The 26320-nt window shown below is 31.9% G+C and overlaps 1 protein-coding gene across 2 annotated transcripts; it reads left to right on the forward strand.

The window, feature by feature from the left end:
* The first annotated feature begins 18918 nt into the window (after positions 1-18918).
* LOC131611230 (transcription factor TCP17-like) lies at positions 18919-21133 on the forward strand. 2 transcript variants are annotated; one of them, XM_058883318.1, is made up of 2 exons: positions 18919-19171; positions 19613-21133. In XM_058883318.1, the coding sequence occupies exon 2, from the start codon at positions 19681-19683 to the stop codon at positions 20794-20796; it is 1116 nt and encodes a 371-aa protein (XP_058739301.1). In that variant the 5' UTR covers positions 18919-19171; positions 19613-19680; the 3' UTR covers positions 20797-21133. The 2 variants fall into 2 exon arrangements, with proteins under 2 accessions (XP_058739301.1, XP_058739300.1); XM_058883317.1 differs by having other exon boundaries at positions 18919-19098.
* The last annotated feature ends 5187 nt before the right edge of the window (positions 21134-26320 follow it).

A 26320-nucleotide genomic window follows, 5' to 3' on the forward strand; every position in this document is an offset into this window, starting at 1 on the left:
AGGAAAATGATATTCATTTTCCAGTTTGATTCTCAATCATTGGAGGAGTTGTGTTTTGTTGAACTAACAACTAAGGGAATTAATGTAATTTACCTGACTGAATATATCATGTGGAAATTTCATTCATTAAAAAGTTAAAAAAAAACACTGTCGCATTAGACTTTTTGATGATGTGCCCTGATAAAGGGCTAAAATGAAACTTTTGAAATTTGTTGAAGGCATTCTTGCAACTATTTTTTTAGCATGAGTTTTTCAAACCAACCCCCTATGGCAGGGGTGAAAATAGGTATTAACCCTTAAGTTTATATACCTTTTCATTTGTTAGAATTTGAACTTGTGACCTTAAATAGAAACTCAATATGTGATTTTGTCTTTTGAGAAATGGTAAATTTTATGAAATATACATAGTTAACCAAGTATATTTAGTTGGATTGATTCTTGTGTTGTAAGAATTTTTAGTTCAAAATGAGTTTTAAACTCGTATCTTTCAAAATATTTTTTAATTATAATAAGAATAAAATATTGTAATGAGTTGAATCCCGAGCATGTTTTATATATAAGAAAATGATATATGTATCATAATGTGTTTAAATTTCCGCAAAGTAATTTTATATATCAAATATTAAAATTAATAATTGGTTTATCATAACAATATTCTTTATTTTGTTGTAAATGGTATGATGAAAGATTAATTTGTTTAAAAAAAAGAAAGAAACTAAAATAATTTTAGATATATTATATGGAAGAGATATGTAAATTTTCTTTTATTTTAATTTTATTAAAATAAAGAAGAATTAATAGAAAAATACAAATATTGTTTTATAAGGTTTATCAGAATATGAAAGTAGTTATTAGGTTAGTATATTTTTTATTTTATAATTTTATAATTAAAAATTAATTAAAAATAGAAATAATAATTTATAAGCCTTGTGACAATATGTAAGTAGTTATTTGTCTTTTTTTTGCGGTTTTTAAGATTCATACTCGTGACCTCAAGTACAATCTCTATGTAAATTTGACTTTTGAAAAGTGAAGATACATTTTAGAAGATGCCACATAAGATTATGAATGATGTTGCAAAAATAATTTTATGTGACAAAATTAATTTTACGAGGTAAATATGTTGGTAGTCTGTTTTTATATATAATAGAGGTGCCTACGTATTTAACGTACTTTTGGAAATTATCAAGTTCATAGTACACAAAATCCTGTTATCCATCCTAGTGTATTAATTCAAGTATATCTTAATCCTCAATATCATATTAACACAATGAAGCAATGTTGTCATTCATAATTTTGTTCTAAACTAGAGAAGTACTTAGTTTGTCCAAACAAGTTCAAAGTGTATTGAAGCATAATAATGAGACTGAAAAATAACACACCTGATCAATTTTTATCTGAATAAAAAAAAGTGAATTTGTTTTTTCTTCTTTGAAGCACCTCAAAAATGTATCTTTAGGGTTTTTCGCGTTTGGGTGTGCGTGTAGTGGAAAGAATGCAAGAAAGTGTTTGAAGTGGTTAATTTTAAGTCTGACTCTGTTTCCCAATGTTTTGAAACGGGTCACTCAAGCAAGCTCTAGCTAGCTAAGCAAGAAATTGTGGATTTTAAAAGTTTTGAATTTGTTTTCTTCACTAGCCGAGCGTAGTTTGGCTAATCAAGATGCGGCTTAGTGATTTTTCCCTAGGCTGACTAAGCAAGCACTGGCACGTATCAAGGTGCACTTAGCAAGATGTCACTACTATGGAAAAAACATATGACAACAGTTATGAAATACATATAATGATAGTTGTATGTTTGTTATTACGTAGCTTGTGATTGTAAGTATGCTCACTACAACAAATAACACTTTTCATGACGAAGCTTTCACTTCAGCCAGAAAAAAATGGAGGTATTATGCCAAGGAGCACCATGTTTTATTTTTTTATAATAATAAAAACAACACATTCCCTCGGTTTTTAATATAAGCAAGGAAAAAACAACTCAGGACATGCTTTGAATCCTAGCTATTGCAGTTTATGTTTTTATTTGTTTATAAGTGAAAACTAAATAATCTATCTCTTCAGTTTTCTTAATAACCGAGAGATAAAATGATAATATTTTACTATAAAACAATCGTTAAATATATTTTATCCTAATCATAATGGTGCTGATGTTGTATTTTTGAAAGAGCTCTCTGTTAAAGAATGTTGGAAAAGTTCTCTATGATAGCTTGCAAGTGCATTAAATCATCCATGTTTCCAAGTTAAACAAAGAAGGTTGTTCAACCATACAAAAGATATATGCAACAAAATCTAGAATTGCAACGATGATGATGAATCTTGATTTTTTTAATATTATGTGTAAATAATGTAATATTAAAAAATATATATTATTCACCTTGATGTTCTTCTAAAATCGATGGGCTTATTTATTTTATTTTATTTTTCTTTTAAAAAAATGTTTTCCTTCCGTTTTTTTAAATAAAAACCGAGGGAATATGTTACACAACTACAACAATGAATCTTTATCCTACTATCTTAAAGGAACAATGCTCAAGATATTACCAAGACATCAACCCACAACATACTATCCACATTTATCACTATATATCTTTCTTGTGAAAGCATTTAAGTTGATAACATTTGCTCAAGATAATTAAATTTTGAAACTTAAAGAAGCTTAAAAAAGTTCTCTATGATGGATTGCAAGTGCAGAAAAAACATTTCCAATGTTTGAAACTGATAACTCACTTGGAGTAGGTAGTTCCTTAGAAGTTGATTGCATGCAATCCATAGAACTTTAAAATAATGATCACAAAATGTATTCATTGGGATCTGGATTACAACAAAGATGTGTTATTCTCAAAGAGTAACAACTACTATGATAACACTGCATTTGTTGTAATAATTAAATTTACACTACAACAAATAACGCTTTTTATGACGAAGCTTTTATCCTGTGCAGTAAAAAATTGCATGTACATGTGAACGGAGCGCCTTATTTTATTTAAAAATAATAAGGTTACCTCGAATTTAAATAAAACCGACAAAAATATAAGTTCAGGGTTTGAGGTTCGATTTTCAGCTCCTGCTATTTAATGTTTTATATGGAACCAAAAAGACGCATTTATTTTAGTTAGATTTTACGACAGATATGTTACCTCGGTTTATTGTGAAACCGAGATAAAAACTCCCTAAGTTTTTATTATTTTTGCAACCAAAAAGGCGCTTTTATTTTTTATATATTTTATATTGGCTCTGTTACCTCGGTGTTTTAGATTAACTGCGATAAATACTCTTTATATTTTTTATTCCCTCACTGTCTACCTAATTCAATTTTCGAGCCCTAATGAAAGAAGAATTCTTCTCCCACAAATGAAAGAACACTTCTTCTCCAAGATGCCCTAACGAAAGAATACTACTTCTACAGCTAATAAAAAACTCTCTCACCGTTAATATAAAAACTCTTCTCTGTTTTATGTTATTATTGTTCTTGTTGTTCTCAATTACTAAGGTTCTTGTTATTGTTGTTGTTCTCCATTACTATTGTTCTTGTTTTTCTTGATGTTCTTGTTATTGTTGTTGTTTTCCATTACTGTTTTTCTTGTTGTTCTCCATTATTGTTCTTGTTTTTGTTGTTGTTGTTGATAAACTTTATTTTATTGATAGTATTTGGGCCTTTTCGCTAGGTTCATTTCTTATTCAAATTTTCTGACAATAACTTTGGATTGTTTTAGGTTTTGGTTGTGGTGTTTTGGATGGTTATGCCAATGTCTGCGTTATAAGAAGAAATCTTGGATAACGTATACACCGCCTTAAAGATTATGCATCAAAAATATGGGAAAGACAGAAAGAAGGAATATGTGAAAGACAACAAGATAATTTACTGTAAGTTATAATTTCTATGTTTTAGATTTTGTGTATGAAGCAGTAGTGTGTCATTCTCATTTCCTTTATTTTTTTTTGCTGCAACTGTGTTTTTGTTTTATTCAAATTTAGAAGCATATAATCATATGATGAAAGATGATAGATTAGTGTATATGAGAATGAAGTTCTTGAATTTATTGAAACCATAGAAGGAAAGTCCTAAATTAGTTGTAACCTAAAGATGATAGATATGAAACCATAGAATAAGACTTTCATTAAATAAACTTACAAAAATGTCATTGTTTTATGGGTTAAATGGCTTTCACCCCCTACAATAGTAGCGAGATTTGATTTACCCCCCTTTTAAAAAATATTTGGATTACCCCCTTATCATATTAAAATTGTAAGTCTTTTGCCCCCTAAGAGGGAAAAATACCCCCCCTGTAAAATATATATTTTTTGATTTACCACCCTCGTTTTTACACGCTTAGGGGGGTGCCCAAATATTACAGGGGGGTAATCCAATTTTTTTTTAAAAGGGGGGTAAATTAAATCTCGCTACTATTGCAGGGGGGTGAAAGCCAGTTCACCCTTGTTTTATTAATCATATCTAAAACCTCTAGCTGAGAGAAAGTTTGACCAAGTATAATCTGCTTCACCATCATCATCATCATCAAAATTGATGATGAGTGGCCTTTTCACCCTTCTTCTTCTTGATCTTCTCTTCCTGAGAGCTCTCCTAGGTGTCTAAGGTTCGGTAGTAGAGTCTCTTTCAACGAATTAGAGATCTACAGCCACAACAGCTTATGTTCTCTCAGCATTGGATGAAGTACTCATTTTGTGTTTTGGCTGTTCCTTTTATCTGATTTCCTTGGATGAAATTTAAGCATAAGTATTCATTTTGATTCTTCCTCTTCTTTAATTTCTTTGGATGAAGTTCTTTTTGTATTTTGGTTCAAAGAGGTTTTCTACTTTGATATTGGTTCTTCTGATTCTTCCTCTTCTCTGATCTTTGAAAGTCTAAAAGCCTAAAAATATCACGTATGCCAAGTTTCCTTATAATCATTTCTTCTTTAATTCTCCATGTTTTCTTCTCTTAGAAGTTGGAAAGATCTTATAGTTGACTAGCTACCTCGAGTTGTTGAATGATTACACCTCTTTGTATTTTAAAATTTCTTTTTCCATTCTTTGATATTCCTTCCACTCTTTCTTACGTATAATTTGATGTAATTATGTGTAAATTGTTGGTTGTTTAGTTCCTAATGAAATTTTGTCATTGATGTTATTATTGTTCTTCTTGTTGTTGTCCATTATTGTTGTTCTTGTTATTGTTGTTGTTGTTGTTATTGTTATTCTCCATTACTGTTGTTCTTGTTGTTCTTCTTCTTGTTGTTGTTCTCCATTACTATTATTCTTGTTGTTCTTGTTGTTCTTGTTGTTCTCGTTGTTCTTGTTGTTCTCCATTACTATTGTTGTTGTTGTTAAAAAATATTGATCTATTATCTAAGTTTTTCAAGTATTAATATTGGGCGCGCCATTCAGTTCTAAAAATAATATAAATGCTGATATTGGGAATCGAACCCACGTGCAGTTAACTTTACCCCTATGTGTTTTGATATTCTAGGTGATAAGGGATAACTTTTCATGACGACATTCGTTACCTCGCTTCCATAGCTGAGTGATAAGTGCAAATTGTATCTCTTTTTATGTATATGTTTTGTTGCACTTATCTATTATTTTTAACAATATCGTTTGAATAATCGTCGACTTGTTTGTAAATATGTTTACTTTACGGATAATTGTATTTTTGTGTAATTGTGTACCGTTTGATAATTTTAATGTCTTTTTGTAGGTATTCTTGCATATTTGGAGTCTCGAGTAATAAAGTGTCGAAGGCACGACTCCGGATGCGTTGAAGAAATAAAGAGCCAAAGTTCTATCAAACTCGCTAAGCGCAAATTCTAGCGTGCTATGGCCTGGTTTTTGTTCCTCTAGCAGTAACTAAAGCTTCGCAAGCTCGCTTAGCCAAATATAGCTCGCTTAGCCAGATTTAGCTCGCTTAGCCAGATATAGCTCGCTTAGCCAGATTATTTTTGTCATTTAGTGTGAAATATCTATGAATAGTGTACGGATTAGTGAAAGCTCGCTTAGCGAGATCTGTCTGACTTAGCGAGGTCTGTGAATTCAGAATTGTATATATGTTGTAAAACCTCATTTTCTTAGGTTTTAACATCTCTTCTTTGACAAAGTTGAGCTCTGATCCATTTTTGATAGTTTAGAGGCTTAGGAAACACCATTGGGTGCTACATCATGTGGATTGACTATGGATTTGTCTCGATTGCCTTGACACGGTGAGAGTTTTCGGTTCATCTCCTTTCTTCCCTATGTTTCATTCCAATGGTGGGTTTTGTATGTATAGTTCCACTCTTATTGTATGTACATTTGTTGATCTTGGGATCGTTTATATATTTGATTTAAAAATCATCATTGGTGTTGTTCTTGATCTTTTTGCTTAAATGCTTGGGGTTTCTGTTGTTTCAGACATGGACATCATAGATCTTGATTAGGAATGATATTTGTTAGTTTCTAGATTTCAGACATGGATCTAGGGCTAATAATCGTAATGGGTATCGAGTTTAATGCCTCCGTGTTATTTGTTTCGGTTGGGAAATCGCTGATGTGAATAGCGCGGTTGAGCTTTCGTCGGTGTTTCAGACATGGACACTGATCTGGCATCCCGATTGATGCTTGGTGATTTTGATGCGTATTGTGAGTGTGTTGCGATAAGATCTTCATGTTTAAGTATTTGACGGGTAGAACGAAATGCAATTCCATAACTATTTCTCTTAGACTATTGAAATTGTTTATTTGCTTTTATTTACTTTTTCCGCATTTTCTTTCCACACCCATTCATGAAGCTTAGAACGCGAGATAGTCGAACGACAGTTTTTCTCACCAATCTCTGTGGACTACAATACGATATAACCTATATCACTCGATAATAAATAATACCTATTACTTTTTGCTTGCCGCTTTACCGCTTCAGCACTGAGGTCAAATGCAATTTGTGTATGACGTTAGATGAATTTTTTGTACTAGTGTCAATATTCAGTGTAAACAATGTAATGTTAAAAAAATCTTATACTCCTCGATTTTCTAATGAAATCGAGGGGTAAATATACCTCGGTTTTTTACAAAACAGTGGGTATAATTTTGGCTTGATAATTGAGGATATTAATCACCGTCCTTAAACCAATATGTTATGTCCATTTCATGAGTATCAATGCTCAAGACACTTTCATTAGTGATCCATGAAACCTAACAAACATCCATTATAAAAACATTATGGATATCAATAATTTTTAATGAAACATATAAGATGAAAACTTTGACGCGTAAAAAACTTGGTAAGATGGATTGCAAGAGCATAAAATAAATTGTGTTTAAGGTTTGTATTCTTCAATAATCATTTTTTCGGTGTTTTTCAATAATCATAAATTCATTCATTTAACTAACTCTTTTCTTGTTTTACATAAGAAACAAATAAATGCAAAAGAGATCTGAGATATATTGCATCCAACATTTTAGCTTCCCCGACATTTCAATGAAACGAGAATCCAACATCGGATCTTCACCAACAGTGATGACAACGAATCAGATTAAAAAATTATTATATGTTTATAGAAATATTATGTGTAAACAATGTAATATTATGGATAAATAATTAATTTATTAATATTCTGTATTTGGTAACAAGTTAAAAAAATATCAATCTTACCCCTTGGTGTTATTGATAAACCAAGAGGTATGATGCACTAGTTTTAAAAATATTAAAAGTGTAGATGCTGAGTTTCGAACCCATGTGCATAAATATTTTCCCCTTGGTATTTTAAAAATCGAGGGATAAAGTTGATACTTTTCATGACGCCATTTTTTACCTCGATTCTATAGCCGAGGTTAAATGCATTTCGCGTCTGAGGTGAAACTGTTTATCTATAGTGGACACTGCTTTCCACTATGGACGTGTGACTGTGGTGATAAACTAGATAGTGTGTGATCGGAAAATAGCAAGTGTACTATTTTTACCGATGTAGTAATAATAGGATTTATCCCAAATATCGATCTCGTAGACTGCGTAGGAAATATAAGTTATTTTAATGATTCAATTGAACAAAAGATCATGGGGGTTTTGTTGTTTGACTAGAAATAATGATGAATGACAACAAATTAATAAGAGACACGTAAATGTAACTTTAAAACAATATGAGAGAATATGCTAGGGTGAGTGTATGAATTGCCTTGCAATGACCCTTAATCCTTAGTTATAAAATATCAATGTACATGAACTATTACCGAATCTCAAGAGTTATCTTCCCTAATTCCTCAGAGGAAAACCTTTTGATACTTTCTTGTATCCTAATTCCTTAGCAATTCAAGAAGTAATCAAGCGCAATCTAATTTATCAAGATTATTATGGTTACTACGAAGCATCCTCATTCCTAAGCAATAGCAATCGTAATATAATTTTGCAAACAGCGATAAGGTGGTTTGTCCGACCTAAACCTTAACCGTAAATCAAAAATCTATTTGTCAGATAGATAGAGCACTAAGCACTTTGCACAATCAAATAATTTCACACACATATATATTCTCTAACAATAAGGAAATTAGGTTCAATGACAATAGCAATTCAGGGACACCCCCCTAGCATTGGGGGGTTTAGCCGCTCATAATATTCAAAGAAAATACAATAGGAAGATTAGACATTACAAGAAAATAGGATTGCTTTGATCTTCAATCGCAATTGCTCTTGAAGATCTCTGTTCTCCAAAACCCTTGAGAGCTCTCCTCTTTCTTCTGCAATTCTTTCGTACGTCAAAAAGTGTCCTTCTCTTTGCCCTAAGGTTGTTCTTATAACTCGCTTCCATTCAGGTTGAAACTGAAGTACCAAAAATACCCTTACTGGTCCCCTTCAGGTGAGAAAAATAATGAAAATAAAATCAGCACGCTTCAACAACACGGGCCGTGTTGCTGCACACGGGCGCCCGTGTTGTTTCTCTGCTCCTGGGCCAAAAACACACGTTCCCTGCATCTTTTCACACGGACCGTGTGCCTGCACACGGGTGCCCGTGTGAAACCTCTGTCTTTGCATCAAACTTGCTTTTCTAGCCACTTTTTGACACGGACCGTGTGCATGCACACGGGTGCCCGTGTGGCCCTCAGCTTTGGCTTTTTCGGCTTCTTTTTCCATTCGTGCGCGCCATAAGTCTCTATCTCTTCCGTGTATCAACCTGGCCAAAAACAAACTAACAACCAGCGCATAAAACGACACTTTTATAATACTCAAAATACATTAAAATGCAACAAAGCCATACGACCGAAAAACAAGAAACTTACTTTAAAAACATATGCCAATGCCACTTAGTATTACCAAGATTACGAATTTCGGTCGGAAAAAGGTGCGGAAACTTACTAGAAATGGTGACCGATCACAATCCCACACTTATCTCATTGCTTGTCCTCAAGTGATGTATCGAGGCAAAACAGAGGTCACCTGACGAGATTCTTTTCTCCACAACACAATCAGGTTTTTCGCAAGATTCCTTCACTTAGCAATCGAGTTTCTGGTTTCCTTCTTCAAACTATCAACTGCATTATCACTTTCGAGCACGTTTTCACCTGCAAGCTTTTCACACTCTCACAAAATCTCTCCGGGTTAAAGTGTCTACACTCACAGTACCAAGGCATGCATATTACTTTTAACTTTGAATATATTCTCTAATCACTACACACACAGATTACACACACTTCATGAGGTCTTAGGGTTGTAACGTGGCTTGGGTTTGGTGGGGTAACAAGGAATGGGATAACAAATGGTTTTGGTGCTCGGCATTTATGTTGGGTTCACATTTCTACTCTTAGTGGTTTGAATCGTAAGAATGGGGTTAAGACCTTCGACATCTTGTTTTTAGCTTTTTAGAGTCATTCACATGGTCTTTCATATCCGTGGGCAAGGGTTAAGGATTTTTTCTTCCTTTTGTTTTTCAAACTTTCTCTTTGGATTTTCACAAGTTCAACATTCATCTTTTTTTTTTCTTTCTATTTTTTTCTTGCCCTTTTCTCAATGGTTTACAACCCCACACTTAGATTCTTTCGTGTCTTTCAAGAGAATAACATTAATGCCGAGCGATAACATGAATAGTAAATATGTGGGTGGTAGCGAGAATAACAGCAATGAACAAAACAAACATTACGGCTCAAAGGGGGTTGATGATGGATATCATGCATACAGGATGGCTAGAAAGGCTCGGGGTTACGAAAAAACTTGCCTCAGTGTGCGCTCTCGTAGTGTGCTTGTGTTATGAGAACATACACAAAATCAAAGTGAATAGTGCCATACCTGACTGGACTCTCATGTGGAGTTATGAATTTGGCTCTGAAATCTCACCGGGTCGGTTAAGCTTGCATGCTTCGAGGTGCTATTGGTGTCCTGCAGTTTCCTTTCATCTAAAGTACACCATACTCCTCTCTTGGTTCAGTTTTGACTTTTTGCGTCCTACCTTCTTCTCTTTGATTGTGTCAACTTCCGTGGTGCCTGTAGAGATTAAGTGTGAGATGTGTTGTTCAACCACTATCTATTCATTTGCCCCCTTCCGACTTGTATCCAACCTGGTAACACCATGGCAGCACTACGAACTTGAAATAAACACAATAACAGAAAGACAAAAGAAAATGGTTCAAATTAAACAAACTAAACTATGAATTCAAAACGGAAAGCAAAGCAATAAAGCAAATAAAATAAGAACCTCCCCACACTTGAACTAAACATTGTCCTCAATGTTTTAGAACCAGCCTTGGAGAGGTTGCTTACAGAGGTATTGCATTCCAATGATCACTTCCTAGCTTCCACTAGAGATGCTCTCTTTTATTTCCTGAAAGTAAAACAAACAAACAGAAAAATTAATTATTAAAACCGTGGGTTGCCTCCCACGAAGCGCTTCGTTTAACGTCGCATGGCTCGACGGTCCATTACCCTTTATTATGGAGGGTATCTCCTTTTCCAAACCTTGTTGCTTGCCACTTCCGCAACCGCGAACTCATGAAGATGAAAAGCCTGGATAACTTTTCTCTTCAATTTGCTTCCCACATTTTTCTCTACTTCTTCAGCTTTCTTAGGACTTTTGACAGCTACATAAGTTGGTTCCATCATAGAGGCTATGCTAGAAACTTTTTCTTGGAGATTTTTAAGATTTTTGTCTTCTTGTTCACCTTCCGTCATACCAGTTGAGGTTTTCTCATTCACATCTGACCTATGTTTCCTGACTCCTAACATCTTCAAGGTTACTTCTTCATCAAATGATTTCAGCGTTAGCGTCCCTTTTTCAATGTCAAAATTACAGCGGCCTGTTGACAAAAAGGGTCTCCCAAGAAGGATAGGAGTTTCTTCATCTTCCGGAATGTCCATGATGTGGAAGTCAACAGGGAAAACAAACTTATCAACTTCCACTAGTACATCTTCAGCTACCCCATAGGATTTCTTAACGGTGTGATCGGCGAACCTTAACTGTGTCTTACTTTCACTAATCTTTTCTAATTCAAGCTTTTTGAAAATGGATAAAGGCATTAAACTCACACTAGAACCAGAATCGAGGAGTACCTTTTTAAATGCTATATTCTTGATAGTGCATGGTATCGCCACCGCCCCAGGGTCTTTCCTTTTAATTGGGATCTTTCTTGCTGAAGAGACTATACCACACTTCTCGATTACAATTTTTGGTTCTCCTCCTAGTGATCTCTTTTTCGCCAACACCTCCTTCATAAATTTCTTATACAAAGGCATGTGTTCAAGTGCTTCAAAAAAAGGTAGATTCACCTCTAACCTTTTGAACAATTTAGTGAACTTCTTAAAGTCTTTCTCTTTTGAATTCTTCTTTGTTACTCTTGAAGGGAAGGGTAGTTTAATTACCGGTTCAGCATCTTTTTTAATTTTTTCTTCAGCTGGTTTAACTGGTGGTATCACCACTTCTGGCTCTCTTGGGTTCTCTCTTATTTCCAAATCTACCTCTATCACCATAGGGTAATCTATCTCTTCTTTTTCTTTTTCCGATTCTAACACCTTTTTACTCCTTGTTGTAACAGCATTGATCTTCTCTAGATTTTTCTGATCTTTCACAGTTTCGTTCGGAAAGTTTCCTTGTGCCTGTAGAGTGAGATGTTGTGCTATTTGACCCATTTGAACTTCAAGATTTTTAATTGAAGCCGTGGTGTTCCTGAGGTTGGCTCTTGTCTCTTCTTGAAACTGAGAGTTTTGGGTTGCCACTTTTTCAAGAGCGATCTCCCAATCTTCTTTCTTTGGTACCTGTTGTTGAAATTGTTCAGGATGATGTTGGAATTGTTGTTGATATGGAGGTTGTTGTGGAGGTATGTATTGATGTGGCTGAGCTTGAGATTGATATTGGTTGGGTCCCTGCTTTTGAATATTCCCTTGTTGGTCTTTCCATGCAAAATTAGGATGATTTTTCCATCCTAGATTATATGTGTTGGCGTATGGATTATTCTGCCTCAACATATGAATCTGTTCCACCTGTTCTTGCGTTGCCACACAATGCATAGAAAAATGCGGTCCACTACATATTTCACATACAACTGAGGCGACTGGCTCAACTTGTGCTACTTTCTGTTCACCAATATTCATCTTCTTCAATCTTCTTTCTACTTCAACCGCAATTTGTTCTTCCATTTTAACCACCTGATCAACAAGCTTCAAATCAATTTTACCTTCCGGGTGGCTCATTGCACGGTCATATAACTCAATGTGCTCGTTAGCGGCAATAGCTTCTATGATTCTCTTGATACCAGTGGCTGTTGAAAAATTAGTTGAGCCACCGGCTGCAGTGTCTATCAGCTGTTTTGTCTTGACTCGTAGACCATTAACAAAAGTCTGCATTTGCTCTGTTGGGTCCATGTTATGAGTAGGACAAGCAACCAAACACCTCTTGAACCTTTTATATGCATCTCCCAGCGATTCCCCTTCTTTCTGCTTAAAATTCACGATTTCATATCTTTTTCGAATGAAGACTGAAGCAGGGAAATACTCATTCAAGAAGGCGGTTTCCATCTGTTGCCATGTTGTGATGCTTCCAGCTGGAAGTGAGTAAAACCATTCTTCTGCATCTTCGGATAAAGTAAATAGGAACATCACGAGTCTCTTGGCTTCTTCAGAATGGCCTTCAATCTTCAATGATGTTGTTGTGGTGAGGAATCTTTGTAGATGCTTATTTGCATCTTCATTGATTCTTCCCGCAAACGGTTTGCTCTCCAACTGTCGGATAGTTGAAGGATGGAGTTGGAAGTGTGCCACATTGACCGGTTGGTTTACGATGGTCATTCTTCCAAGCGGGGCATTAGCCCTTCCATAGTCTCCTAAAAGTCTCTCTGGAGGAGGTGGATCCGCTGCCATAGGTTCTGATTCAGACTCTGAATGCTCGGACGGAATAGATAGTCCTTCTTCGTCTTCCGATTCTGAAACTATAGGTGATCCCTCTTTCGATGCCAGTCTTTTTCGCTTAACTTCTCGTAGTCGTGCTTGCAATGTTCTTTCTGGTTCTGCGTCAAAAAGAAGTTCAGCTGAGGCCTTACCTCGCATACAAGATTAGACAATGCTTAATTGGAAGCACAAATAATAACAAAAATAAAATCAAAATAAAAATTGCAGAAAAATAGAATTTTAGTTGCAGAGCAACAAAATTTCAATTGACTTATTAATCACTTATATTATGGCAGTCCCCGGCAACGGCGCCAAAAACTTGATCGGAAAATAGCAAGTGTACTATTTTTACCGATGTAGTAATAATAGGATTTATCCCAAATATCGATCTCGTAGACTGCGTAGGAAATATAAGTTATTTTAATGATTCAATTGAACAAAAGATCATGGGGGTTTTGTTGTTTGACTAGAAATAATGATGAATGACAACAAATTAATAAGAGACACGTAAATGTAACTTTAAAACAATATGAGAGAATATGCTAGGGTGAGTGTATGAATTGCCTTACAATGACCCTTAATCCTTAGTTATAAAATATCAATGTACATGAACTATTACCGAATCTCAAGAGTTATCTTCCCTAATTCCTCAGAGGAAAACCTTTTGATACTTTCTTGTATCCTAATTCCTTAGCAATTCAAGAAGTAATCAAGCGCAATCTAATTTATCAAGATTATTATGGTTACTACGAAGCATCCTCATTCCTAAGCAATAGCAATCGTAATATAATTTTGCAAACAGCGATAAGGTGGTTTGTCCGACCTAAACCTTAACCGTAAATCAAAAATCTATTTGTCAGATAGATAGAGCACTAAGCACTTTGCACAATCAAATAATTTCACACACATATATATTCTCTAACAATAAGGAAATTAGGTTCAATGACAATAGCAATTCAGGGACACCCCCTAGCATTGGGGGGTTTAGCCGCTCATAATATTCAAAGAAAATACAATAGGAAGATTAGACATTACAAGAAAATAGGATTGCTTTGATCTTCAATCGCAATTGCTCTTGAAGATCTCTGTTCTCCAAAACCCTTGAGAGCTCTCCTCTTTCTTCTGCAATTCTTTCGTACGTCAAAAAGTGTCCTTCTCTTTGCCCTAAGGTTGTTCTTATAACTCGCTTCCATTCAGGTTGAAACTGAAGTACCAAAAATACCCTTACTGGTCCCCTTCAGGTGAGAAAAATAATGAAAATAAAATCAGCACGCTTCAACAACACGGGCCGTGTTGCTGCACACGGGCGCCCGTGTTGTTTCTCTGCTCCTGGGCCAAAAACACACGTTCCCTGCATCTTTTCACACGGACCGTGTCCCTGCACACGGGTGCCCGTGTGAAACCTCTGTCTTTGCATCAAACTTGCTTTTCTAGCCACTTTTTGACACGGACCGTGTGCATGCACACGGGTGCCCGTGTGGCCCTCAGCTTTGGCTTTTTCGGCTTCTTTTTCCATTCGTGCGCGCCATAAGTCTCTATCTCTTCCGTGTATCAACCTGGCCAAAAACAAACTAACAACCAGCACATAAAACGACACTTTTATAATACTCAAAATACATTAAAATGCAACAAAGCCATACGACCGAAAAACAAGAAACTTACTTTAAAAACATATGCCAATGCCACTTAGTATTACCAAGATTACGAATTTCGGTCGGAAAAAGGTGCGGAAACTTACTAGAAATGGTGACCGATCAGTGTGCTACCTATCACAAAGGTTATATTAAATAACCGTTGTGATATATATAAAGGTCATGTGTTCAAAACTCAGCAGCAGCAATTTAATTATAATAAAATTAACATTTCACCATGAATATAAAAGATAACTGTTATGGTATGTATACATGATTTTATTATAAAATATGTTGATTCATTATTTTTTCTACCCCTCACCAAACATATACAACCATTCAAATTGATATAGAAGATGATAATCTAATAAATTAAATTATTCTTGAAAAACAACTTAAACGAACAACTGTTTTCGAATTTCATGAATCTCGTAATTCATCTCTCGCTCTTTAACTCATAGAATTTGGTTCAATGACCTAATTTTTTAGTAACGATTCATTCTCTTCTAGTGTATTTTGAAAAACATAAATTGTTAAGTAATTCAGATTCATCATCATCATCACTATAATTATCATTATTGTTTTAAATTATGCTGATGATTATTATGATGGAAGTAAGGATGATGAATCTGAATTAGTCGATAAATTTATGCTTTTCAAAATAAACTAGAAGAGAAGGAACCATTGCTATGAATAACACGGGTCATTGAACCAAATTCTATATGTTAAAGAGCGAGAGATGAATTACGAGATGAATGCAATTAGAAAAACATTGATTGATATAAGTTAGTTTTTAAATTTTACTTAATTTTCAGATTATAATTTTCTTAATCAATTTAAATGAATACATGTTCATTGAAGGGTTAGTGAAACAAGAAATATACATACGATATATTAAACTCAATTGGATCTTCTGTCAACCTACATAAGAAATTAATGCTACAAGATTCACAAAAACAAAACATTGCTAAGTCACAAGAAGGTTTTGTTCTTGTTCCAAGCAACATTTATCAACAACAATAACTTACCAGAATATTTTTCCACAACATATCAACACATGAAATGTTTCACGAACGTACCTTTTATTGAAAAGATTAATGGAAAAGGAAGACGAAGAAATGATTTAATTGCCTCAACATTCAATACCATAATATCTATAGAAAAATAAAAGTTGTAAATTTTGATAAGACATATTTGACTGTTCCAGATGGCTTCCTCCATGTGTTGCCTGACATCTGCAATGTTGTTACAGTTGGATTTAGTTAGAGGTCACCAATTTCTTTTCCCACTGACAATGGACTACAATGGTATATATTCACACTTGAACCCAATTCGATGAGTGTATTTCCAAATTTCATATTATCTATGGATACAAGTAATATGACTACTCTAAGATCTGTTTCTTTCTTGGGTAGAGTTTGTTGGATAATCTCAAAGTTTTCTTTCTACGACTTCTCTTCCTCTAGATTTTCTGTTTCTTTCTCCCTAGCTTTAACGATAATGATTTTATTAGTAGAAACAATACTAAAATTCTCTCTTTGATTAGTTTGAGTGTTGTCATTGAATGCGTCAACATTAAGTTTTATCGGTTCAAACAAATATTGAACCTAAATTTGTGGCTAGACTTTAGAATCCATTAGATGGAAGACTTGGATTAAGTAATGACCAGTACCTTTCGAATATCAAGTCAAACCATGAAAACATATTTTAGGTAGCTAATCTAAAATAAGCATTAAGAACGAGGAACCCATCAATATTAAAACCTAAAAAGAATTACATAGAACACCATGGTCAGAATTAAAACATAAGTAATAGGACAACTAAATCTAACCCATACAAAAGATAATATTATCTATGATTACTCACTATAGCTTTACAATTAAGCCCTAGAAGCAAGAAATTGAACAACATCAGTTGACCATTTCTCGGACATCACTTCCACCCTCAATCTTCTTCTCATATTCTCTCGTGTTGTGATTTATAGTGAGAACTTAATTTCTCAAGGTCGATCCACTGATATATCTATATGAACTTCCTGGAATGCTTATTGATAAGGTTTGAAAGGGGTAAGCTCGCTAAGCGCACCGCCCAGGCTCACTTAGCGCGCCTACATTCTTCTTGGCTAAGTAATGTCACCTCACCTACAACATGCCTTGCCACCTTAACTTGCTAAGCGCACCACCCACACTCGCTAAACCTCCAAACTCTTCCTCCACCTTGAAGTAACTTAACCTTGAAGTCAATAACCGCCTATGCTCCCTCAGCGCACCTGTTTTTTTGGCTTAGCGAGGTTGAGAACTTTGCTCGCTAAGCGCGCCTATGTTCTTGGCTTAGTGAGCTTTGATTTGTTTGAAAACTACTTTGACTTGACTTTTGTGTTGCTTTGGTGATTTCTTGATTTTTTTTCATGTTTTTATTCAATACACAGGTAAAATGTCCAAAAAGACTTTTTATTGATAAATTAGACTTATTTTTATTTATTACTTATAAAATAAATTAAAAAATACTTACGTTTTATATCTTAATATTTTTAGAGTTAAAAGGTAGTGCACTGACTGTGTAAAATAATTTTACACTATCATCTAATAGAAAATCATAAAGGTGCCATGTCATTAAGTTTTTTTTAAATAAAAAAATGGTTTAATTGGATACATGGGTGGTGATTGGTTGACAGTGTAAAAATATTTTACACGGTCAGTGCATCACCCATTTTCTCATATTTTTAATAATTTTGGTAAAATAATTTTTTTATTATTTATAAAGTCGTTTTTACTAAAATAATAATATTTCACCATTTAACTTTTTTCAAAAGCTATAGATTAGATTGACTCTAAGTAATTATACTAATAGTTGACTAAGAGTTTGATTATATTTTCTTTGATGCTGTTTGGCTTGGATCCGTTAACTCCATGTGATGTGCTCAGTTATTAAACTTTTGTAGATGTCGATAAAGTGTGTACTCTAGCCACTTTTTGGTGTGTGTAACGATGGTCCCCTTTTTAGGGTTTTACTAACTTCATGATTTTCACCCCTTAGGTAAAACATCTTATACATAACACCCAAATATAAACATGTTGACAAAGATGGCTTACACTTTCAAATAAAATTGATCATTGTAACATAAACGATATTGATATTAGTTAATTTTATTCAAACAAATAAAATTAACTAGTTTGTGTCTAAATTGATAACATCTTGTTAAAAGATAACAATAAAAAAAATAACATCTTGTTAAAGCCGTAAAGATTAATCTCGAGTTTAGAATTTTTTTAAAAGATTGGACACAAAAACATTAATATAAAGTTTCTTAGCTGGAGTAAGATTTTAAAATCGCATCATTTACAATGTTCGGTATTCCGCATTATTTGAGAAATTTCGCAGATGTGATCATTAACATAAAATTTTACAACTTTTAAGTTTAAGGGTACATGTATATTGCGTCAGTCATAAATTTAAATTTTTGACGAGGTGGATCTAGTTTTTAAATTTGTACTCTCTATTATGCACAGTTCGTCCCAATTTTTGTTGACTTTTATAAAACGAGCCAAAAACAAGAAGGGCATGTCCTTTGACACCCGTAGACAAAGGTTTGCAACTTCTATTAACTCGTACGTCAGAATGTTTACTTTTACAACTCTTATTAAAATCGAAGACGAGAATTCCGACCAATTACCACAGTCAAATTTTGACACTTTCATTTGTCAAAATTGTGAACCTAAATTATTCATTAGAAGTACCAATCTCATATTGAATGAGATATTCACGTTACCCGGCCAAAATTTAAGAATAAATATAATCTATATTTGTACATAATGATAATTATGAATGAAATGATTGTCCATTATGCCTGGCCATAAAATGATAAGATGTAGACTTCCATATTCATTTGACAAATAGGGATGCATGCCACGTGGCATCTCATACACCTTTGCTTTATCTTTTAGTGCGCAATGGTTTTTATTCAATTCCGGCATCTTCCTTTTTCCAACCTTGAAGGTTCAACTCAACTTCTTCTTCTTCTTCAACATTATTTTCATACCAAATCTAATCCAAAACCAAGCTTCAAAGTTTCAAACTTTTCTCTACCTTCTATCCAAAACCATACTTCAACTTTCATCATTCACTACTCATAAGGTTCTTATAGTTCTTCATATTTCTTATAGAGATGCATATATATAGTTCTTCATAAATGGTATCCATAACTAGGGTTTGTACATGTTCTTTTTCTTTTTTCTTTCTTTATATTGTTTTTTCAACTTTAACATGCTTTAGTTGTGCATGCTTATTCAAAACCCCTTATCCTTTATTTTAAATTTTAATTTTATTTATTTATCATTGTTTCCTCTTTTAAATGAAACTAAATTTGATGCAAATTTATATGTATTTGTATAAGCATGTTTCAATTATTTATACTATTTATTTATAAATTATATATATTTTTTAGAGAAGATTTAATGCATTAGATATTAATTATACCCCCTTTAAAATTTTCATTTAATTCTTTCAAAAACTAAGTTTATTTGCATATATTAAAATAAATAAATAAATAAAATTATGAAAAATATTATACATCAATCTATGTCATTTCTTTTCTTATACATATGTTGTACCTATTTCTAATTATGTTTATTTTTTGATGTTGAAACAGAATGAACCTACTAAAAGTGGAAGGAAAAAACTCTTCACTTATCAACCAACAATGAAAGAAATTACAAGATGAGTAATAATTCAAAGGAAGTTGAGTTTCCATTGAAACAAGAGATTCACCAAAACTCAAATGATCAACAAGAGAAAGAAAAGGCATCATCGTCATCGTTAAACTCGTTATCTTCGTCGCAATGGCCGAGATTGAAAGATCCAAGAATTGTTAGAGTCTCAAGAGCCTTTGGTGGAAAAGATAGACATAGCAAAGTTTGCACAATAAGAGGATTAAGAGATAGAAGAATAAGACTTTCAGTTCCAACAGCTATTCAACTTTATGATCTTCAAGATAGGTTAGGGCTTAATCAACCTAGTAAAGTTGTTGATTGGTTACTTAATATTGCTAAACATGAGATTGATCAACTTCCACCTTTACCTAATTTTCCACCTCTAGGAGCAAATTTCAACTTTGGTTTTCCTTTTCCGTCTAACGAATCGATCACAATCGCCAACACCGACTCCAACACTTCTCAAACTCATCAACAATTGTTGAATTTCAATAGAAACAATAACATTCATTGGGACGGTTCGTCTTCGAGCCATGAATCGAAAGAGGTTTCGAGAGAAATGGTTATGGAAAAAGGGAATTATTGGATGAATAATAGAAGTACTACTACTCAAGAAGAGGTGAATGTTAACACAAAACAAGGTAGTAACAATGATGAAGTTCCTAGTGCAATTGTTTTACCTAATAGTAACAATTTGTTGCAAAGACCAAATCACCCTTCATTTCTTGGTTTGTTGAATACTATGCCATTTGGTTCTAGTTACAATTGGGGAGTTTCTTCAAATGATCATCATGGTTTTGCAAATCAAGAAGATGTTAATGCAATTTCATCTTTGCCACCAATGTTGTCTTTGTCAACTGGAAATTCTTCTCAAATGTTGTTTGGAACATCACAATCATATTTTTCTTCAAATGTTAATGCAATGGAGATGGAACATCATCAACATCATCATCAACAACAACATCAACAACATCAAAGACAAATCAACAATCATTATAATCAAATGTTGAGTTCGTCGAGTTCGCAAAATCCGTTGAATAATTCTCTCAACAATCCATCTTTCAGTTTGGCAAAATTTCTACAAAGTTCATCAAATAAAGAGCAAGGTTTCTCTCCAAAGTGATCTTGCTTAAAGACACAAATACAAAAGGTTATCTTATTTGAATTCTCCTCTTCTCAAAACTTGCATGGTACTTGAAGATTGTGTGATGAGAAAACTAGTTTCTTTATTTAGTTATAGTTATAAATTGGGATTTGAATAATCATCACTTAATGTTTTTTTTTTTTGTGAGTGCTTGTTTGGATTTTCTATATAGTTTCTTGAAATTTTAGGCAAACTCTTTTGTTTGAATCTTTGTCTTTCTAAGAGTGAGTGAGATTTAGAAGCTCTTTTTCATTTGATAATATAATGTTTGACTCATAATACATATGCAAATTGGTTTATTCTCTAATCTTGATAACATCTTATTTTTTTTAGTATTTGGCCCCTTTTCTTTTACTTAGTCATATATATTATTGCTTCAATCTTAAACCTTTGTTTGAAGATATAATTTATTTTTTAGAAAATATTCAATTTAGTCTCTAAAGTTATAAGAATGTATCTATTAGTCTTCCATATTATATGTTTTATATTCCAAAATGATACTTCCTCTAATCCTTTAAAACTAATGAAATTATCAATTATTATATGCTTTGAATATATTTTAAAACATACTTCATCAGAAAGTGTGAGACATTGGATAATTCTATAAATAATTTTTTTAAAATTATTTGACAGTAAAATCATCAATTAAGTAATAAAAATATTTTAAAAGTTTTGAATTTTTCTTTTAATTAAAAATAAAATATCTCCAATAATGATTTTCTAATAAATATCAGAGATAGAGTCTATTATTGTATATTTTATCGATTTAAAAAAAATATTTTTTTCAAATGTTAATAGATTAAAATTCTGAATTTTAAGAAACTATTTTTAGCAGTTATAATATAGAGACCTATATTAATATTATCCTACCTTTTATGGATTTAAATTGAGTATTTAAATTATTTTTTAGACAAAATTATATTTGTGGTCTTTCCAATTTGACACTTATTTAAAATTAGTAGTATAAGTTTGTTATGAATTAGTCTCTATGTTAAATTGAATTTTAACCTTTAAATTATGCATTCTTTACATTGGTATCTGTAGGCTATGCAAAAGACAAATTTTGTTCAACAATTACATATGAACAATATTCATATGTTCATTCATCATGCTTTCTACTAGAGATGAGTTACTTCTGTGAATTCAAATCATTACTTTTAAATAAAGAATTCTTGCAATAAAAAAATATTTATGTTTTTCTGATTTTGGATTTAAAATTTATATTTAGAGTAAAAGAAGAAAGAAACAAAAAAAAGACTAATTTTACATGTTTATGTGAATTATCTTAATATCCTTAAAATATCACACATTCATTTATTTTTTATTTTAACAAAACTTTCTTAATACCATAAACAATATAGAACATAAAGATCCAATTCAAGAAAAAATTAACTTAAAGATCCAATTCAAGAATTTTCTTAAATTTAAATAACCACATATATAATTATATAATTATATATTGAAATACCAATTAAATTTCTAATGAAGTTGTGATTACGGTCATTCCAACTGTGCAGCGCACAAAAATTATACGTTTATTAAACATATAAAGTCTATAAACTTTAATTTTTTCCATTTTTAGTAATAAATTTTTTAACAAATATAGTAAAAATTATTCATTATTACTACTGCTTCATTATTAAACCATGTAGATAATTTTCACCTTTCTCATATTACTTTTCCTTCATTATTAATCTTTTTTCATGGATAGATTCGTACTGGTGCATGCGCGTTTGGAAGCACATCAACAACCATGGATTATTAGTCTTCTAAAAAACAGTACATGTCACTGTTTTCCATCAGACACTAAAAAAAAAGCTTACACATGAAAATAACTAAACAAAAATCTCTGTCTAAAGTAACCAAATTCAAAACAATAGATTGGTTATTTATTGTTAGGAAAAAAAATATAAAAAACTTTGACATATTATTATTAATCACATTATGGATAGTACTTACTATACGTCCTTTTAAAGATAACTGAACAAACAAGACAGAAGTTTCAGAGTACTTACAACTTCTGTTTACTTTGTCTTGAAATAAAGCTTAGGGTTCTGTGTGTATGTTTGTGTAAAACTTTTTACTGAAATTGTTAACTTGGAAAATAAAACAGTAAATTGAAGGAAAAACTGAATGCAAGAATGTTTTGTTATATGTGTTAATTTTTGAAGTTTATTGTATGAAATAATAATGTAGAGTTTGCAGAAATTTTTTACTTAAGAATTTAATAAGTATTTATTTTGAAATTCTATAAATGGTAATATAATAACAGTTATTAAGTGTTTCAGTTAGGTCATATATTTAGATATAGTTATTCTTAATTAACTGAATGAAATTTTCACATTTAATAGTTATATTTGAAAAGAAAGTCTGAGAAAAGGCACTATGTCCAGATTATATATATAATTTTTTTTTGAGTAATTATACTTGGCATACTGCTTTCATTAATGGTTATATAATAGTGTATTTATTTCTACAGGTTTTTATAATATAGATCTTGTTAAAAGTGGGTTTTTACAATTTTTAATAAAAAAAATGGTTTTGTAGTAATAAAAGAATTGGAGTTGATACATAGTATTTTATTAAAATTTATTAAAAATTAATGGCTTAGTTTAGATTTTTTTAGATGGCAATATTGAATAGACCCTATTTTTATTGTTTTTTCTTTTTATTTTGGTGAACTTTTTATTATGTGTATATATAAAAAAATAAGGTGGTATTTCAATAAGTAAATGAAGGATTAAGTATATTTTTTATACATTTAGTATATATTTTTAAGATTCTATTAATTCTCTGGAAAATGATTATATTTTTTTCAACAAGTATTTTAAATTTATTTTAGTATTACTCAAAATATATTATATTTTTTTCAAACAATATTTTCTTTTATTTGTGGGTTATTTTGCCATTTTGTATTTGCATATCTTAAAAATAAAGTAGAATGAAAGTAAAAAAGAAAGTGAACGGGAAGTAGAATGAATTTTTGATTGTTTGTTAGGAGTGAACCTAAATAGAATGTGAAAGAAAAGAAAGATATGCAAATACAAATGACAAAATAACCCACAAATAAAAGAAAATATTGTTTGAAAAAAATGTAATATATTTTGAGTAATACTAAAATAAATTTAAAATACTTGTTGAAAAATATTGTTTTCAATAAAAAATGATTTCTGAGTTTTTTTTCTTAATGTTTATTGCCATTTGAAAAAAAATGTCAAACTTGTTGTAATATGTTTAAATATTTTGAATAATTTTGTCATTTCAAGAAAAAAACTATCATCACTACTATAAATAACGTTTTTTATAACGAAGCTTTCACCTCAGTCAGAAAAAAACCGAGTTATTATACCAAAGCGCACCATGTTTTAATAAATCATGAGAAAAACAAATCAGGACATACTTCAAATCCCAGCTATTGCAGTTTATGTTTTTATTTGCTTATAAGTGAATACTAAATAATGTATTCCTTCGATTTCCTTAAGAACCGAAGGATAACATAATCAGATATTACTATAAAAACACTTGTTAAACAAATCTTACTCTGATCCTATTTTATTTGTTGCCGCCTCAAACTAGTACGCAACATTCTTTGGGATGGATTGCAAGACAGAAAAAATCTCCAATGTTCTTCTATCTTGAATAAAATATGTGTTCTGCCCTTACAATCCATATCACATAATGGTGTTGATGTTGTTGTTGTATTTTTGGATCAACCCTCAATTAAAGAAGGGAGTTCAACCTTTGAAAAGTAATCATTTGATAGATTGTTAGTGCAAAAAATCATTCTTGCTTCAACTTAAATAGAGAATGAAACTTAACCTTTGAAAAGTTAATCAAAGAAGGGAGCTTAACCTTTGGAATTGTAACGATGAATCTAGATTTGTTTAATATTTTGTGTAAACAATATAATTTTTTTAAAAAAAAACATTTAGATATCATTCACCTCAGTTTTATTCTAAAACCGAGGTACTTTCTTATCTTACTTTATTTTTCTATTTAAAATAGAAAATACATTTCCCCTCATTTTTTTTAAAATCGAGGGAATATGTTACTAACGAATCGATACCCTACATTCTTAAAGGAACAACGCTCAAAATATTGTCAAGACATCAATTCACAACAAACTATCTACATCCACCACTATATATCTTTCTTGTGAAAGCACTTGCCTTGATAACATTTGCTCAAGATAATAAAATTTTAGAACTTAAAAAAGCTTGGAAAAGTTTTCAATGAGGGACTACTAGTGTAGAAAATCATTCTTACTTCAAGTTAAATAAAGAAGGGATATCAACCTTTGAATAACTTATTAAAAGGTGTATGCATTCAAATGATTGAACTTGAAAAGAATGCACACAAAATGTATGCATATTCTTTTCCAACAGGATCTGAATTGGATCAAAATGTATTGTTTTCCAAGAACAACAGCTACTATGATAATACTGTATTTGTTATAATAATGTAATTTAATATTCTGCATAAAGTACAATGTAATGTTAAAAAAAGTTTATACTCCTTGTACCTCGGTTTTTGTTAGAAACCAAGGGAATAAGTTTGGCATAATAATTGAGAATATTGATCACTGTCCTTAAACAAATTTGTGTCATTCATTTCATCAGTATCAATGCTAAAGACACTTCCATTAGTGATCCGCATGAAACCTAAGCGATATCCATTTCATGAGTATGAAAGCATGACGAATATTAACATTTCTAACCTAAATGAAACATGAAGCGCTTGAAACCAAAAGACACAAATAATCTTGGAAAAGTTCTCTATGATGGATTGCAAGAGTAGAAAATTATTCGGTTCAACGTTTGTTTTCTTACATAATTATTTGAGCAGAAAATCATATATTTGAATATTGATTTTAATTATCTTATCCTTTATCGTTTGTAATCATAAACAAATGCATACAAGATCCATATAGAATAATCTTGCACCCAATAATTCAAAGATCTAAAATCTTGATCTTCAAGGAATTTGATTTTTATCTAGGTTCCTAGGGAATTTGATTTTAATTTTAATATTCTGTGTAAACAATGTAATATTTTGAGTAAACAACGAAACTTTTTTATAAAAAAAATTAATCTTACCCCTCAGTTTTCTAAATAAACTGAGATATTAGATACACTAGTTTTGAAAATAATAAAAGTGCTTCCGTTGGGGTTTGATGTGCATATAACTTTACCCATTGGTTTTTAAATCACCGAGGTGTTAAGTGGCAACTTTTCATGACGCCCTTCGTTACCTCGCTTCTTTAGTCGATGTAAAATGCATTTCGCGTCCGAGGTGTTATGTGTTTTTTGTAGTTGTGCATTATTCCTCTTTCTGTCTGGTTTTGGAAGGATTGTTTTTTTAGTAGGTCTAAGTCAAAAACTTTATTTCCTTTCCTTTTCAATGACAAAAAGAACCATATAAAATGGAATATCCTTCGATCTTTCCCTCAGTCCTTTTTCTTTCCTTCAACTTTCTTTGAAACCAAACACAATGTAAGCAAGAG

The sequence above is a fragment of the Vicia villosa genome, linkage group LG6 (genome assembly GCF_029867415.1).
Source record: "Vicia villosa cultivar HV-30 ecotype Madison, WI linkage group LG6, Vvil1.0, whole genome shotgun sequence".
NCBI classification, from domain to species: domain Eukaryota; kingdom Viridiplantae; phylum Streptophyta; class Magnoliopsida; order Fabales; family Fabaceae; genus Vicia; species Vicia villosa.